Genomic DNA, 14398 nt, shown 5'->3' with positions numbered 1-14398 from the left:
TCTTTTAGGACAAAAAAAAAAAAAAAAATTCTGCTAATAGTTTTTTGAAAATGGCATTTTCAATATGTGAGGAGAAATCCAGGTCTGAATGTTTGAGGGCAGAGTCTGGTATAAGAGTGTTCTTAATGTTAGAAGGCCATTTAGGAACAGTGACTTAGAAATTGAAAAGTGGGCTGAAAAAGCAAGAGAGTAGTATATTTGAGGGATGGGAGAGAAAGTTGAAAAAAGGAGAGTCAAGTGGTTGCAATTTATTCCTTGTTTTTAAAAAAATGACTTCAGAAATTAAATTATTGCCTCAATAATTGCTTTTTCCTTTCTAGGATAATAGCCAAGGTTCTGGAGGACAACAAGCTGCCTGGTGCGATTTGTTCCTTGACTTGTGGTGGAGCAGATATTGGGTAGGTTATTAGGCTGAGAGCATCCTCTGTTGAAGGACCCCAGGTTCACCAACTAGAATCATCGTTACTAGAATAATGAACTCACTTTTAACTAAGGAGTTGAGAATGGTTTTTGAAATCATTATTATTATGGAGTTTGTTGGGTTCTTATTGTATTAATGCCTAACCGCTATTGGAGGATGAATAAGAATCGTCTTTTTAATTGCCCAGAGGTACTGTTTCTAAGGTGTTTATATCCTGAAATAACAAACTGCTGTAATGGGGGGCAGCCTGTGACTTCCTGACACTTGGTTTGTCAAGGTGTTTACTTACAAAGAAAGCTATGAAATTGTAGTCTGGGGTCTCACTGCCTGCCGAGAACCTAGTCTATTGTCTGAGTTTCTCAGCTGACCGAAAAAGGAAACCCTGGGAACACAGCCTCTTTTTAGTAAAATTGTTTTTTTCTTTTTAAATTGCCATATAATTCACAATTTGTATACCATAAAATCCTCTCTTTTAAAGTGTACAATATAGTGGTTTTAAAAATATTCAGGCTATTGTACAACTATCATCACTATCTTTTTCCAGAACATTTTGATGAGCCCAGAAAGTAATCCCATACCCATTGGCAGTCTCTTCCCATTCCCCCTGCTCTCATGCCCTGACAGCCACTAAAGAATTTTCTGTCTCTATGGATTTGCCTATTTGAGACATTTTGTATAAATGTAGTTATATAATATGTGGCCTTTTGTGTCTTGCTGCTTTTACTTGGCATGATACTAAGATGACGTGGACTATAATCGTGCTGAACTGGGATAAAAGCTGAGGTTCTTATCAGCTTAGACTTTGATTAGGTGAGTTTTCCAGGAGTCAAGTCTTACAACCCATACTGGTGTGGCTAAAGTGTTAGTTTCCTCGCCTTCCCACACTTTTAATATACCATTGTACTTACTGGGCAATCTCAAAAAGGAGCAATAAGTTACTCTGTTTTTCATATTAATGAGAAAATTTTACAAAATACAACTCCCACATGTACAATGCAGAGTGAAATATTATCTAAGTGTCATTTAAAACATGAGTCGTCCTTTGACTTCTTGCATTCTGGGTATCTAGTGCTTGTGTTGGCCTTGCAATAGCTCAGATAATTATGGTGGTATATGCAGGAGCATGTTAAGCAGCAGCCACTTTGAGTATTAGTGCTCATGCTTGCTAGGTTGAACCTCGGAAGACTGACCTAGGTAACTGAGCCAAGCCGTACAGCCCTACATTAGACTGATGCTATGGCTGCCCCGCTTGGCTAACACTGGACCTTTTGTGGCACTGAACTAGGAACAGAGAGGTTCAAATCAGTAATGTCTGATTTGCATTCCTTAGAAGCAACTGGAAATCCTAGCATAGCCTTTGTAAGTCAACTTCCGTGAGGAATACTTTAGGATAGTGGTCCCCAACCTTTCTGGCACCAGGGACTGGGGCTGGTTTAGTGGAAGACAGTTTTTCCGTGGACCACGGCAGGGGGATGGTTTTAGGATGAAATTGTTCCATCTCAAATCATAAGGCATTAGTTAGATTCTTATAAGGAGCATGCAATCTAGATCCCTTGCATGCACAGTTCACAATAGGGTTCACACTCCTATGAAAATCTAATGCTGCCGCTGATCTGACAGGAGGTGGCGCTCAGGCAGTAATGCTCGCTGGGTCGCCTGTTGCCTACCTCCTGCTGGTTCCTAATAGGCCACAGACTGGTAGTGGTCGGCATCCTGGGGCTTGGGGACCCCTGCTTTAGGATATTTCCCTACAGGCTTTTAAGTTTTAATTCTTTTATTTTTATTTTTTTGAGACAGGGTCTCACTCTGTCACCTAGGCTGGAGTGCAGTGGCTCGATCTCAGCTCACTGCAACCTCCGCCTCCCAGGTTCAAGTGATCCTCCCACCTCAGCCTCCCAAGTAGCTGGGACTACAGGCGCATGCCTGCACACCTGGCCAATTTTAGTATTTTGTGTAGAGACGGGGTGTCATCGTGTTGCCTAGGCTAGTCCTGCCCAAGTTTTAATCCTTAAAGGAATTACACAGCAGTTAAAAGTCTGTAAAACTGGAATGCTCAGCAAGGAAATGCTAAGATCATATTGTCCAGTCACTCACTCAGTATAGGAAAGACTTTCTTCCCTAACAACTTCCTCTAGGTGATTTATATTCACAGCAGGTTAGCCTCTTCTGCCATATGGTTCTACTTGTGAAAAACTTTTTTCCTTCTCCTGAAGACGTTCCCTTGCTCCCCTGGGACAGACTTTCTTGTAGCTTCGAGGGACTGCTTTTCCAAGGGCACTTCAGTGCTGGGTACCATTAGAAGTTGTCATTGCTGGGTTTCTCTGCTTGGGTGACTGACCATGTCTGTTCGCTTGCAGCACAGCAATGGCCAAAGATGAACGAGTGAACCTGCTGTCCTTCACTGGGAGCACTCAGGTGGGAAAACAGGTGGCCCTGATGGTGCAGGAGAGGTTTGGTAAGTGTTGGCTTTCTAATGAGGATTGTAATTCTCTCAAATATGGAGGTGAAATCTAAAAGTTGAGTTTTTGTTTTCCCCTCAACCTTTTCCATGGAGGCAGTGGTCATGAGCCGAGATCGCGCCACTGCACTCCAGCCTGGGAGACACAGTGAGACTCCGTCTCAAAAAAAAAAAAAAAAAAAAAAAAAAGAAATGTCTAAGTAAAAGAAAAGGGTACAGTTATTAGCAGTTGAATATTAGGGAAGTCTTAAATTTAAATACCAAAATTTATGAAAATATGAGCACTTTGGGAGGCCGAGGCAGGCGGATCACAAGGTCAGGAGATCGAGACCATCCTGGCTAACACAGTGAAACCCCGTCTCTACTAAAAATACAAAAAATTAGCCGGGCGTGGTGGCGGGCGCCTGTAGTCCCAGCTACTCGAGAGGCTGAGGCAGGAGAATGACTTGAACCTGGGAGGTGTAGCTTGCAGTGAGCCAAGATCGCGTCACTGCACTCTAGCCTGGGTGACAGAGCGAGACTCCATCTAAAAAAAAATTCATGAAAGGAAGTCATTTTCTCTCTAAATGGGTATAATTGAATCACGTAGAATATTTATGTTTGAAATGTTTGTTTTTTCATACTGTAAAGAAATAGTACTTGAACATATATTTATTTAGTAAGGCCATTTTTACTTCCTGTAGAAAGGGTACACTCGCCAGTAGTTTTGGCACGAGAGTACACTGGACAAAGGAGACAGGGTCATTTATAACCTGACGCGTCCACTCTACTGCTATGTCCGGTTTCCATTGGCTGGAATGGAACCTCACATTTTGTATTGGTCCCGATTGGCTAGCAACTTAGAACTTTTTAAAAGAGGCAAAGGTAGAGGAGAACAAAGGAAGGAGAAAGTAACTTGAGGAATGCTGAGAAAAGTAAAAACACTTTTAAATAAGGAAGAGGAACAGGCTATAACCTAATGTGTACTTGGACCAGTATAAGCATGCCAGGGCAAATATTTAGGAGCACAGGTCTTTGAATAAATTTTGCTTTTAAGAGAAGTTATTTAGTTTTAATTAGATGGGGAGGAAAGTCTTTGAAGAGGAACCTCTACTTACTTTTTACACTTATCAAATTGTACTAGTCCTGTTTGGCAAATTAAATAAGAAAAATGTCATTTCTCATTAATATAGTGGTGAGAAAAATGTCATCATTTAAACAGGAGCACTGAGTACAGAACTTACAGTGAGTTGGAATAGAAGGCTTAAATCTGCTCTTTCATGTATATGAATCATATATATGGATCATGGATATGTATCCATATGCATATGGATCATGGATATGGATCATGGATACATGATTGAAAAGAGTTGTATAGACATAGCTTTGTATACTGTACTGTGCTTTATGAATGATTTCTAAGGTTTTTGAGGATAACACTGGCTATCGATTTTTGGCTGTTAGGCTGAATTTTAGACTTTAACCCCAGCATAAGACAAAATTTGACTAATCTGTCAACTGTTTAACTATGTAGGCGTTGCTTTTTATTAGGCAAAGCAATTTATTAAAAAACAGCTAATAAAAAAGGTCAGCAAGGTTGCAGAACTCAAGATTGAGATACAAAAATCAATTATATTTTTATGCGTTAACAATGAATAATCCAAAAATGAAATCCAGAAAACAATTTAATTAGTAGTAGCATCAAAAAGAATAAAATACTTAGGAATACATTTAACAGAAGAAGTGTAAGTCTGTTGCATGGAGCACTAAAATCATCATCAAAATAAATTACAGATGACCTAAATAAATGAGTAGATATCCCCTTTTCAGTTTTTGGAAGATTTAATGTTGTAAAGGTATCAATGTGGTCCACATGATCTACAGATTCAATGCAATTCCTGTAAAAATCCCAGTTTTCTGTCTTATAACAATTGACAAGTTAGTCCTAAAATTAATATGACAATGCAAAGGACCCTAAAAAGCCAAAGCAATCTTGAAAAAGAAGAAAATTGAAGGACTGTCACTTCTTAGTCAGAAAATTTATGGCAAAACTATGATAATCAAGACTATGTGGCACCAGCATACGGATAGACATAAAAATCAATGGAATAGAATTGGAAGTCAATAAATAAACTCTTGCAATTATGGTCAGTTGTGTCAAGGGTGACAAGACATTTCAATGGGGAAAGGATGGTCTTTTTAACAAATGGTACTGACACAACCAGCTGTCTATACACATGAGTGTGAAGTCAGACCCCCACTACATCTCCTATGCAAAGACAAACTCAAAATGTATCAAAGACCTTTAAAACTCTTAGAAGAAAACATAGGAATAAGTTTTCGTGACCTTGGATTAGGCGATAGTTTCTTAGAAATGACAACTAAAGCACAAGCAACAACAATTAAAAGACAAATTAGTTTTTATCAAAATTAAAGCACTTTGTGATTCAAAGGACATCAGAAAAAAGTGAAAAGAACAACCTACAGAATGGCAGAAAATGTTTGGAAGTCATTTGATAAGGAACTTGTATGTGGAATATCTAAAGAACTCTTCAAATTTAAGAATATGAAAGACAACCCAATTAAAAATGGGCATTGGATTTGAATAGACATCTTTTTTTTTTTTTTCTTGAGATGGACTCTCACGCTCTGTTACCCAAGCTGGAGTGCAGTAGGGGAGATCCCGGCTCACTGCAACCTCCGCCTCCTGAGTTCAAGCGATTCTTCTGCCTCAGCCTCCCAAGTAGCTGGGACTACAGGCATGTGCCACCATGCCTAATTTTTGTATTTTTAGTAGAGACAGGTTTTCACCATATTGGCCAGGCTGGTCTCGAACTCCTGACCTCGTGATCCGCCCACCTTGGCCTCCCAAAGTGCTGGGATTACAAGCAATGAGCCACCGCACCAGGCCTAGAATAGACATCTTAAATGGCCAATTAGCACATGAAAAGATTCTCAACATCATTAGTTCCACTAGCAGATTTCATCTTCTCAGCTTTCTCCCCTTTTCCTTACTCAAGGCAGTAGTTTGTTGTTCTTGGCTAAGTAGTAGTAGTATAGTAGTAATAGAATTATAATTTTTAAAATGTATCTGCCTCTCTTAAGTTATAGGTGCTTTTCTTGGAGGAGTTGGTGGTTAGGAGTATAGTCAGAGAGTGCCTGATAGAGAACTGGAAGGATGTAGAAAGTATAGATCCCTCCTCTTCTGCCAAACATCACTTGCAGCCAGGCAGGAGAAGCTAATGGCAGGTGTAAAAGCTTCTGTTTCCTTCCTTCTCTTCTTAACACCTAGCATAGTGCTATGCTATAGCCAGCAAACTGTCATTAATTCAATGATTGCAGCAGAGACTAGAGATGGTGTAGCATTTGGTGGCTTTTGGTAATAACAGCCACGTCTTCATAATTAATATTCACTTGATGCTTACCTGTTTCAGAGCAATGAAAATGAGAAGATACTCTCCTGTTGTCACATATGCTCCTGATACCACAAATGAATAAAAGTTATTCACATGGAAGCTGATTTTAAAGTGCACTTAAGGAAATTTATGGTCAAAAGATCATTTATAAATGTATGTCTAAGGCCGGGCAAGAGTTCAAGACCAGCCTGGGCTAGACTGTGAAACTCCCATCCCTACTAAAATACAAAAAAATTAGCTGGGTGTGGCAGCATGCCCAGCTACTCGGGAGGCTGAGGCAAGAGAATTGCTTGAACTCAGAGGCAGAGGTTGCAGTGAGCTGAGATTGCACTACTGCACTCCAGCCTGGGCAACAGAGTGAGAGTCTGTCTCAAAAATAAATAAATAAACATATGTCTAAAATTGAGGCAAACAAATCTCTCAGATCTTTATGCTGGGAGGAGTAAGGTAAGAATGGCATTTATAGGCCAGGTGTAGTGGCTCATATCTGTAATCCCAGCACTTTGGGAGGCCAAGGTGGGTGGATCACTGGAAGCCAGGAGTTTGAGACCAGAGCCTGGGCAACATTGTGAAAACCCATCTCTTAAAACAAAACAAAACAAAACAAAACAAGCCAGGTGTTGTGACACATGCCTGTTGTCTGAGCTACTTGGGAGGCTGAGGATGGAGGTTTGCTTGAACCCAGAAATTGAGGCTGCAGTGAGCTATGATAGCACCATTGTATTCCAGCCTGGGTGACTCTTAAAAAAAGAAAGAAAAAAAAATGGTGGGCTGGTTGCGGTGGCTCAAGCCTGTAATCCTAGCACTTTGGGAGGCCGAGGCGGGCGGATCACCTGGGGTCAGGAGTTCAAGACCAGCCTGGCCAACATGGCAAAACCCTGTCTCTAATAAAAATACAAAAATGAGCTGGGCGTGATGGTGCATGCCTGTTGTCCCAGCTACTTGGGAAGCTGAGACAGGAGAATCACTTGAACTCAGGAGGCGGAGGTTTGCAGTGAGCTGAGATCACGCCACTGTACTCCAACCTGGGCCACAGAGCAAGACTCCGACTGAAAGAAAAGAATGGCACTCATGGCCTGCTATATAACTTTTCTAGAATATAGGTTGGCAGTGTCTATCAAGAGTCCTAACCTAAGTAGATAATCAACAAATATATTAAACACTGGAGAAACAGCTAAATAAAATTTGGTATGTCTTCATGATGGAATGCTGTGGCGTGATTTTTCTTTTCATGACTCTTAATGACTTAGGGGAAAGGTGTAAGACATCAGAAAATAAAGTAAAATGAAATAATCTCAACTAAATATAAATTCACAGAGAAAAGATTGGAAGACACTATCAAATTGTAAGGAGAGATTTTTGTGGTGGCCTTATGGGCCATAGGTTTCTTTCTTTCTTTCTTTTTGATTGTGGGGGAAAGTCCACACAACATAAAATTTACTTAAAAATGGTTAACATGGTACACAGTTCAGTAGTGTCAAGTACATTCACATGATCATACAGCCTATCTTTAGAACTTTTTCATCTTGTAAAACTGAAACTCCATAGCCTATAAACTAATCCCTCCTTCCCCCTACACCCAGCCCTTGGTAGCCACCCTTCTACTTCTTTCTGTTTCATTGATATGGACTATTTACATTTGAGTGGGGTTGTAAGTATTTGTCCTTTGGTGACTACCTTATTTCACTTAACATAATGTCTACAAGGTACAACCATGGAGTCTCACTCTGTTGCCAGGCTGGAATGCAGTGGTGTGATCTCAGCTCACTGCAACCTCTGCCTCCTGGGTTTGAGCAATTCTTCTGCCTCAGCCTCCCGAGTAGCTGGGATTACAGACATCCGCCACCACGCCCAGCTAATTTTTGTATTTTTAGTAGAGACTAAAATCCCAAAGTGCTGGGATTACAGCCACCGCGCCCAGCCCAACGTACAACCATCTTGTAGCATGTAGTAGGATTTCCTTTTTAAGGCTCTATGATAAGCTGGGTGTCGTGGCTCATGCCTGTAACGCTAGCACTTTGGGAGGCCAAGGTGGGAGGATCTCTTGAGCCCAGGAGTTCGAGACCAGCCTGGGCAACATGCCAAGATCCTGTCTCTGCCAAAAAAAAAAAGTACAAAAATGAGCTGGGCATGGTGGTGCATGCCTGTTGTCCCAGCTACTTAGGAGGCTGAGGTGGGGGAATTGCCTGAGCCCAGGAAGTTGAGGCTGCAGTAAGCCACGATCGTGCCAGTATAGCCCAGCCTGAGCAACAGAATCAGACCCTGTCTCAAAAAAAAAAAAAAATTAATAAAATAAAAATGTAAAAAGGCTGCATATTTCATTGTATTTATATACCACATTTACTTTACTAATTCATCAGATGATGCACATTTGGGTTGCTGCCACATTTTGGCTATTGTGAATTATGCTACTATGAATATTGGTGTACAAATATCTACAGAGTCCCTGCTTTTACTACCTTTGGTTATATACTCAGAAGTGGAATTACTCGATCATATGGTAATTAATTAATTAATTCATTCATTCATTTACTTACTTAGTTGAGACAGTCTCATTCTGTTGGCCCAGGCTGGAGTGCAGTGGTGCGATCACGGCTCACTGTTGTCTCAAATTCCTGGGCTTCACGAGTAGCTGGGACTATAGGCAGATACTACCATGCCCAGCTAATTTGTTTTAATTTTTGTAGAGACAGGGTCTTGCCATGTTGCCCAGGCTCTGTTGTTTAATTTTTTGGAGCAGTTGCCGTACTGTTTTCTATAGTGGCTGTCCCATTTTACTTTATTTTTCTTGAATAATTTCAGACAAGACCGGGCACGCTCAGGGTGGTTTGGTTTGGCTGTAGACTTTCATGTATAATTTCAGACCTAAAATTATACAACCAACATAAGGAATTCCTGTAAACCCTTTAATCAGAGTCACTAATTGCTTACATTTTGCCCCATTTGATTTATCATTTTCTCTCTCTCCAGCAACATCTATGAGTGCGTGCGTGGGCGCACACACACACATACACACACACACACAACACACTCTCTGTGGGTGCATATTATTGTTGAACTGTTTGGATTAAGTCAAAGATGTGTCCCCTTTATTACTAAATATTTTGGTGTATTTCCTAAGAATGTTGACATTGTCTTGTATAACCACAGTAGTTACTAAAATCAGTACATTTGATATTGATACAATAGTAATGCTACTTTATAAATTAGAAAATCTTAAGTTGAAAAATAATTGGGATAGGGTGTAATCGAGATAGGCTATATGATTGGGATAGGCTATATAAAAAATAATTGGACAGGCTATATAATTTAATAATTGGGATTAGGCTATATAGCAGTGTGCAGTAAACATGGAACTAGGCATTGATTTTTATATATAATTTTTTTTAAAGGGAGAAGTTTGTTGGAACTTGGAGGAAACAATGCCATTATTGGTAAGGCTGCCCCTTTGTTTTTGTTTGTTTTCTGTTCAGTTTCCACAATCGCCATCCTGAATATATGAAACTTGTTTTGGATCTCATTTCTTCCATGTTGCATATGCCTGAGACCTAGTTCCTGTGTTTAGGAATTTTACTTGGGAGACAGGACACAAGCTTGGTTTGAAGGCAGAGGTAACTAAAAAGGAAAGGTATTCATGTTTAGAACATGTTACCTGGGATGATCTAGAACCTGTGAGTGAGACTTCCATTGCCATTGTAGTGTGGCATTATTTATTGTTTTTTCTTCTTCTGTTTGCTGAAAACTGGCCACATTTCTCTAGAATAACTTAAGTAACTCTTATGTAACTTGATCATTTCTTTAGATTTCAAAAATATTATTTTATCTTTAGTGGAATATTGAGTGCTTTTATATTGGTAAAGAACATGTCCCTAAGGCATTACAAAAAAATCACTTACCTATAGGCTTAGAGATTACTTAATACTCTTTTTTAACTGTTTGAGTTTGTCACAAAAATGCTTAGATATTTGTAGTTGACACACATAAGGAGTATGTGTAAGATATAAGAAGTATATGGTGAAGTGTTTGTTCTGGTTGAACTTTTTCTGTTGTTTTCGAGATGGAGTCTCACTCTGTCACCCAGGCTGGAGTGCAATGGTGCAATCTACAACCTCCACCTCCCAGGTTCAAGCTATTCTCCTGCCTCAGCCTTCTGAGTAGCTGGAATTACAGGTGCATGCCACCATGCCCAGCTAATTTTTGTATTTTTAGTAGAGATGGGGTTTCACCATGTTGGCCAGGATGGTCTTGAACTCCTGACCTCAGGTGATCCACCTGCCTTGGCCTCCCAAAGTGGTGGGATTACAGGCATAAGCCATCGTACCTGGCCTCTAGATGAACTTTTAAAGAGAGACTTCAGTAAAAAATATAGTTCACATTTAGTGAGCACTAGTGTCTGCCAGGTACTGTGTTCAGCTATTTTATATGCATTATTTCATTTAATCCCTACAACAATCCTATGAAGTAAATATTGCTATTAATCTAATTTGAAGGTTATATTCTGAGACTTACAATGATTATATACCTGAAGTGACAGGATAGCAAATGACAAATGCTAGTATTTGTATCCTGGTAGCCAGACCTCAGAGCACAGCTCTTCCTTATCTACTTACTACCATCCATTATTACCCCAGGCATTATTGCCCCATTTTACAGATGAGGAAACTGAGGCTTGAAAAGTTAAAATAGGCTGAGCGTGGTGACTCACATCTGTAATCCCAGCACTTTGGAAGGCCAACGTGGGTAGATTACTTGATCCAGGAATTTGAGAGCAGCCTGGGCAACATGGTGAAACCCCACCTGTACAAAAAATACAAAAATTACGTGGGCGTGGTGGTGCACACCTATAGTCCTAGCCACTGAGAGGCTGAGGTGGGAGGATTGCTTGAGCCCAGGAGGTCAAGGCTATAGTGCCACCACACTCCAGCCTGGGTGACAGAGTGAGACCCCATCTCAAATAAAAAAAGAACAAACAAACCCCTGAGAAATAAAAGATGAAGAGGCCAGACGGGCGAGAGCCTCAATTTACCCTTCTATGATCTGGGCAAAGATCATAGAGCTCATAATCTTCCTTGGAAGAAGAGTGTGCCTTTCCCCGTTATGTGTATATATGTCTTTGTGACATTAATATGCTTACTTTACAACAATAGTTTTGATGTTCTTTTACTGCGCTTTATAAAAGCTTTTGCCGGGCATGGTGGCTCATGCCTGTAATCCCAGCACTTTGGGAGGCCAAGGTGGGTGCATCACTTGAGGTGAGGAGTTCGAGACTGGCCTGACCAACATGGTGAAACTCCATTGCTACTAAAAATACAAAAATTAGCTAAGCGTGGTGGTACATCCTTGTAATCCCAACTACTTGGGAGGCTGAGGCAGAATCTCTTGAACCCGGGAGGCGAAGGTTGCAGTGAGCCAAGATTGCGCCATCTTGTTGCCACTCCAGCCTGGGCAACAAGAGCAAAACTCTGTCTCAAAAAAAAAAAACAAACCAACCAACAAACAAACAAAAAAAACAAAACCAAAACCAGAAAACAACATTGTTTTACACTAGCTAACAAATACCTTGTCTACCTGTTTTGGTTCACTGATGGAAGTGTTTGTGCTTTCCTAAGCCTTTGAAGATGCAGACCTCAGCTTAGTTGTTCCATCAGCTCTCTTCGCTGCGGTGGGAACTGCTGGCCAGAGGTGTACCACTGCGAGGCGACTGGTGAGTATATCTGCATAGGCCCGTGAGATTGTCTTGCTTTTAAAACACTACTTTTTAATGAGTTCTGCTGTTAGGGAGGTGTCAGCAATACTGCTAGAACGATGTGCTCTCTAGATGTGGCTGGCAAATATGTGGTGCAGTTCTCTTTCTGTGCTCATGGCAGATGTTGTTAATCAATCAGGGACTTTGCCTTTTTCCCACCCCAAGCTAGTAGGGGTTCTACTACCAATTGATTGGAGTTGGACTAGGAGATGAGACCTATTTTCAGTCCTACTCCTAGAACAATATGGACGAAGTTCAATGTCACTTAGAGAATAAAACAGGATAAAAATAAAAAAAATTATTAAACTATAGCTAAAAATAGAGTCTTGCTCTTTTATAAAAACATTTTAAGTAGTAAACCGTGTTAAACATTTTAGGCTGGGCAGTATCTCAAACATATAATTCTAACTCTTTGAGAGGCTGAGGCAGCAGTATTGCTTGAACCCAGTAGTTCGAGACCAGCCTGGGCAACATAGTGATTCCCTGTCTCTACAAAAAGTTAAAAAAAATTTAGCAAGGCATGATGGCTCATGCTTGTAGTCCCAGCTACTTGGGAGGCTGAGGCAAGAGGATTGATTGAGCCCAGGAAAGGGCTCAATGAGGCTGCAATGAGCCATGATTTGCACCACTGTACTCCAGCCTGGGCGACAGGACAAGACTCTGTCTCTACCAATCAATCAATAAACATTTTAATTTTTAGCCTCAAGTCTAGAATTAGATTTGACTTGAAATGATATGATTCATTGAAAAGCAAATGGCTCTGTATATGTGTGATCTCTCTATATACATATATAGCCTGCATACGTATATATAGAGAGAGGACAGATTAATATGAAGTGTATATAAGGAGATGTGGTTTAGCTTCAGTGTGGGATTTAGGAAGTTTAATCTCTATACTTAGATTGAGCTGGACTTCAGTTTAGTATGTGTTACAACTTTGATTTTCATGACTTTATGGTACTAAAAGACTATACTATAAGCAAGTTTTTTGCTTTTTAAAATTTATTTTTATTTATTTATTTTTATTTTTTGAGTTGGAGTCTTGCTCTGTTGCTCAGGTTAGAGTGTAGTGGCGTCATCTTGCTCACTGCAACCTCCACCTGCTGGGTTCAAGCGATTCTCCTGCCTCAGCCTCCTGAGTAGCTGGGACTACAGGCATGTGCCACCCTGCCTGGCTAATTTTTGTATTTTTAGTAGAGACGAGGTTTCACCATGTTGGCCAGGCTGCTCTTGAACTCCTGACCTCAGGTGATCCACCCACCTCGGCCTCCCAAAGTGCTGGGATTACAGGTGGGAGCCACCATGCCCGGCCCTGAGGAAATTTTAGTTAGGTACAAAATTTGGCTGCATTTGCCATTTAAAAAAAATTCTTTTTAAGCTCTGTTGGACTTGAGCCTTTTTTATTATTGTTGAGTTTTCCTTTTGTAATGAAAAAGGAATAATTCAGTTGAATTATTAAGGAATTGGCTTTGGGTTTTTGTTCTCATTTATGATGAGTGTGAACAAATTATAAGACTGACATAATCTAAATTAATTAGAATAAGCTGAAAGATATGAAAATTATCTTTACCTTATACTTTTCTTGTTTTTTCTTTTTTTTCTTTTTTTTTGAGATGGAGTCTCTCTGTGTTGGCCAGGCTGGAGTGCAATGGTGTGATCTCAGCTCACCTCAACCTCCACCTCCCAGGTTCGAGTGATTCTCCCACCTCAGCCTACCGAGTAGCTGGGACTATAGGCACCCACCACCGTGCCTGGCTAATTTTTGTATTTTTAGCAGAGATGGGGTTTTGCCATGTTGGCCAGGCTGGTCTCAAACTCCTGACCTTGGGTGATTTGCCTGCCTTCGCCTCCCAAAGTGCTGGGATTACAGGTGTGAGCCACCACGCCCGGCCGCTCACACTTTTCATATTTGTTTTTTTAGGTGTTTTGCACAAATGAAAATAAATCTTTATTTTTACATAGCTGACATTCTCTTTTTTTTTTTTTTTTTTTTTTTGAGACGGAGTCTCGCTCTGTGGCCCACGCTGGATGGAGTGCAGTGGCCGGATCTCAGCTCACTACAAGCTCCGCCTCCTGGGTTCACGCCATTCTCCTGCCTCAGCCTCCCGAGCAGCTGGGACTACAGGTGCCCGCCACCGCGCCCGGCTAGTTTTTTATGTATTTTTAGTAGAGACGGGGTTTCACCGTGTTAGCCAGGATGGTCTCGATCTCCTGACCTTGTGATCCGCCCGTCTCGGCCTCCCAAAGTGCTGGGATTACAGGCTTGAGCCACCGCGCCCGGCCCCTGACATTCTCAAATAATCTGATACTATATTTGTAACATTAAAGTTTATTAAATGTGTTCACCATAAACATTAAATTGCATTAAAGATTATATT

At 40.7% G+C, this 14398-nt stretch overlaps 1 protein-coding gene across 1 annotated transcript in view; it reads left to right on the top strand.

Moving 5' to 3' along the window:
* Positions 1–14398, top strand: part of ALDH7A1 (aldehyde dehydrogenase 7 family member A1) — a 52543-nt gene that overhangs the window by 25577 nt on the left and 12568 nt on the right. The window contains exons 8-11 of the mRNA XM_003900049.5: positions 321–398; positions 2779–2876; positions 9667–9708; positions 11884–11978. Coding sequence (XP_003900098.4) covers positions 321–398; positions 2779–2876; positions 9667–9708; positions 11884–11978 — 313 coding nt within the window. The remainder of the gene's footprint in view (positions 1–320; positions 399–2778; positions 2877–9666; positions 9709–11883; positions 11979–14398) is intronic.

Source organism: Papio anubis, chromosome 5 (genome assembly GCF_008728515.1).
Source record: "Papio anubis isolate 15944 chromosome 5, Panubis1.0, whole genome shotgun sequence".
Lineage (NCBI taxonomy): Eukaryota > Metazoa > Chordata > Mammalia > Primates > Cercopithecidae > Papio > Papio anubis.
The sequence above is the reverse complement of the archived record's forward strand: the minus strand, read 5'-3'. Positions and strand labels throughout refer to the sequence as shown.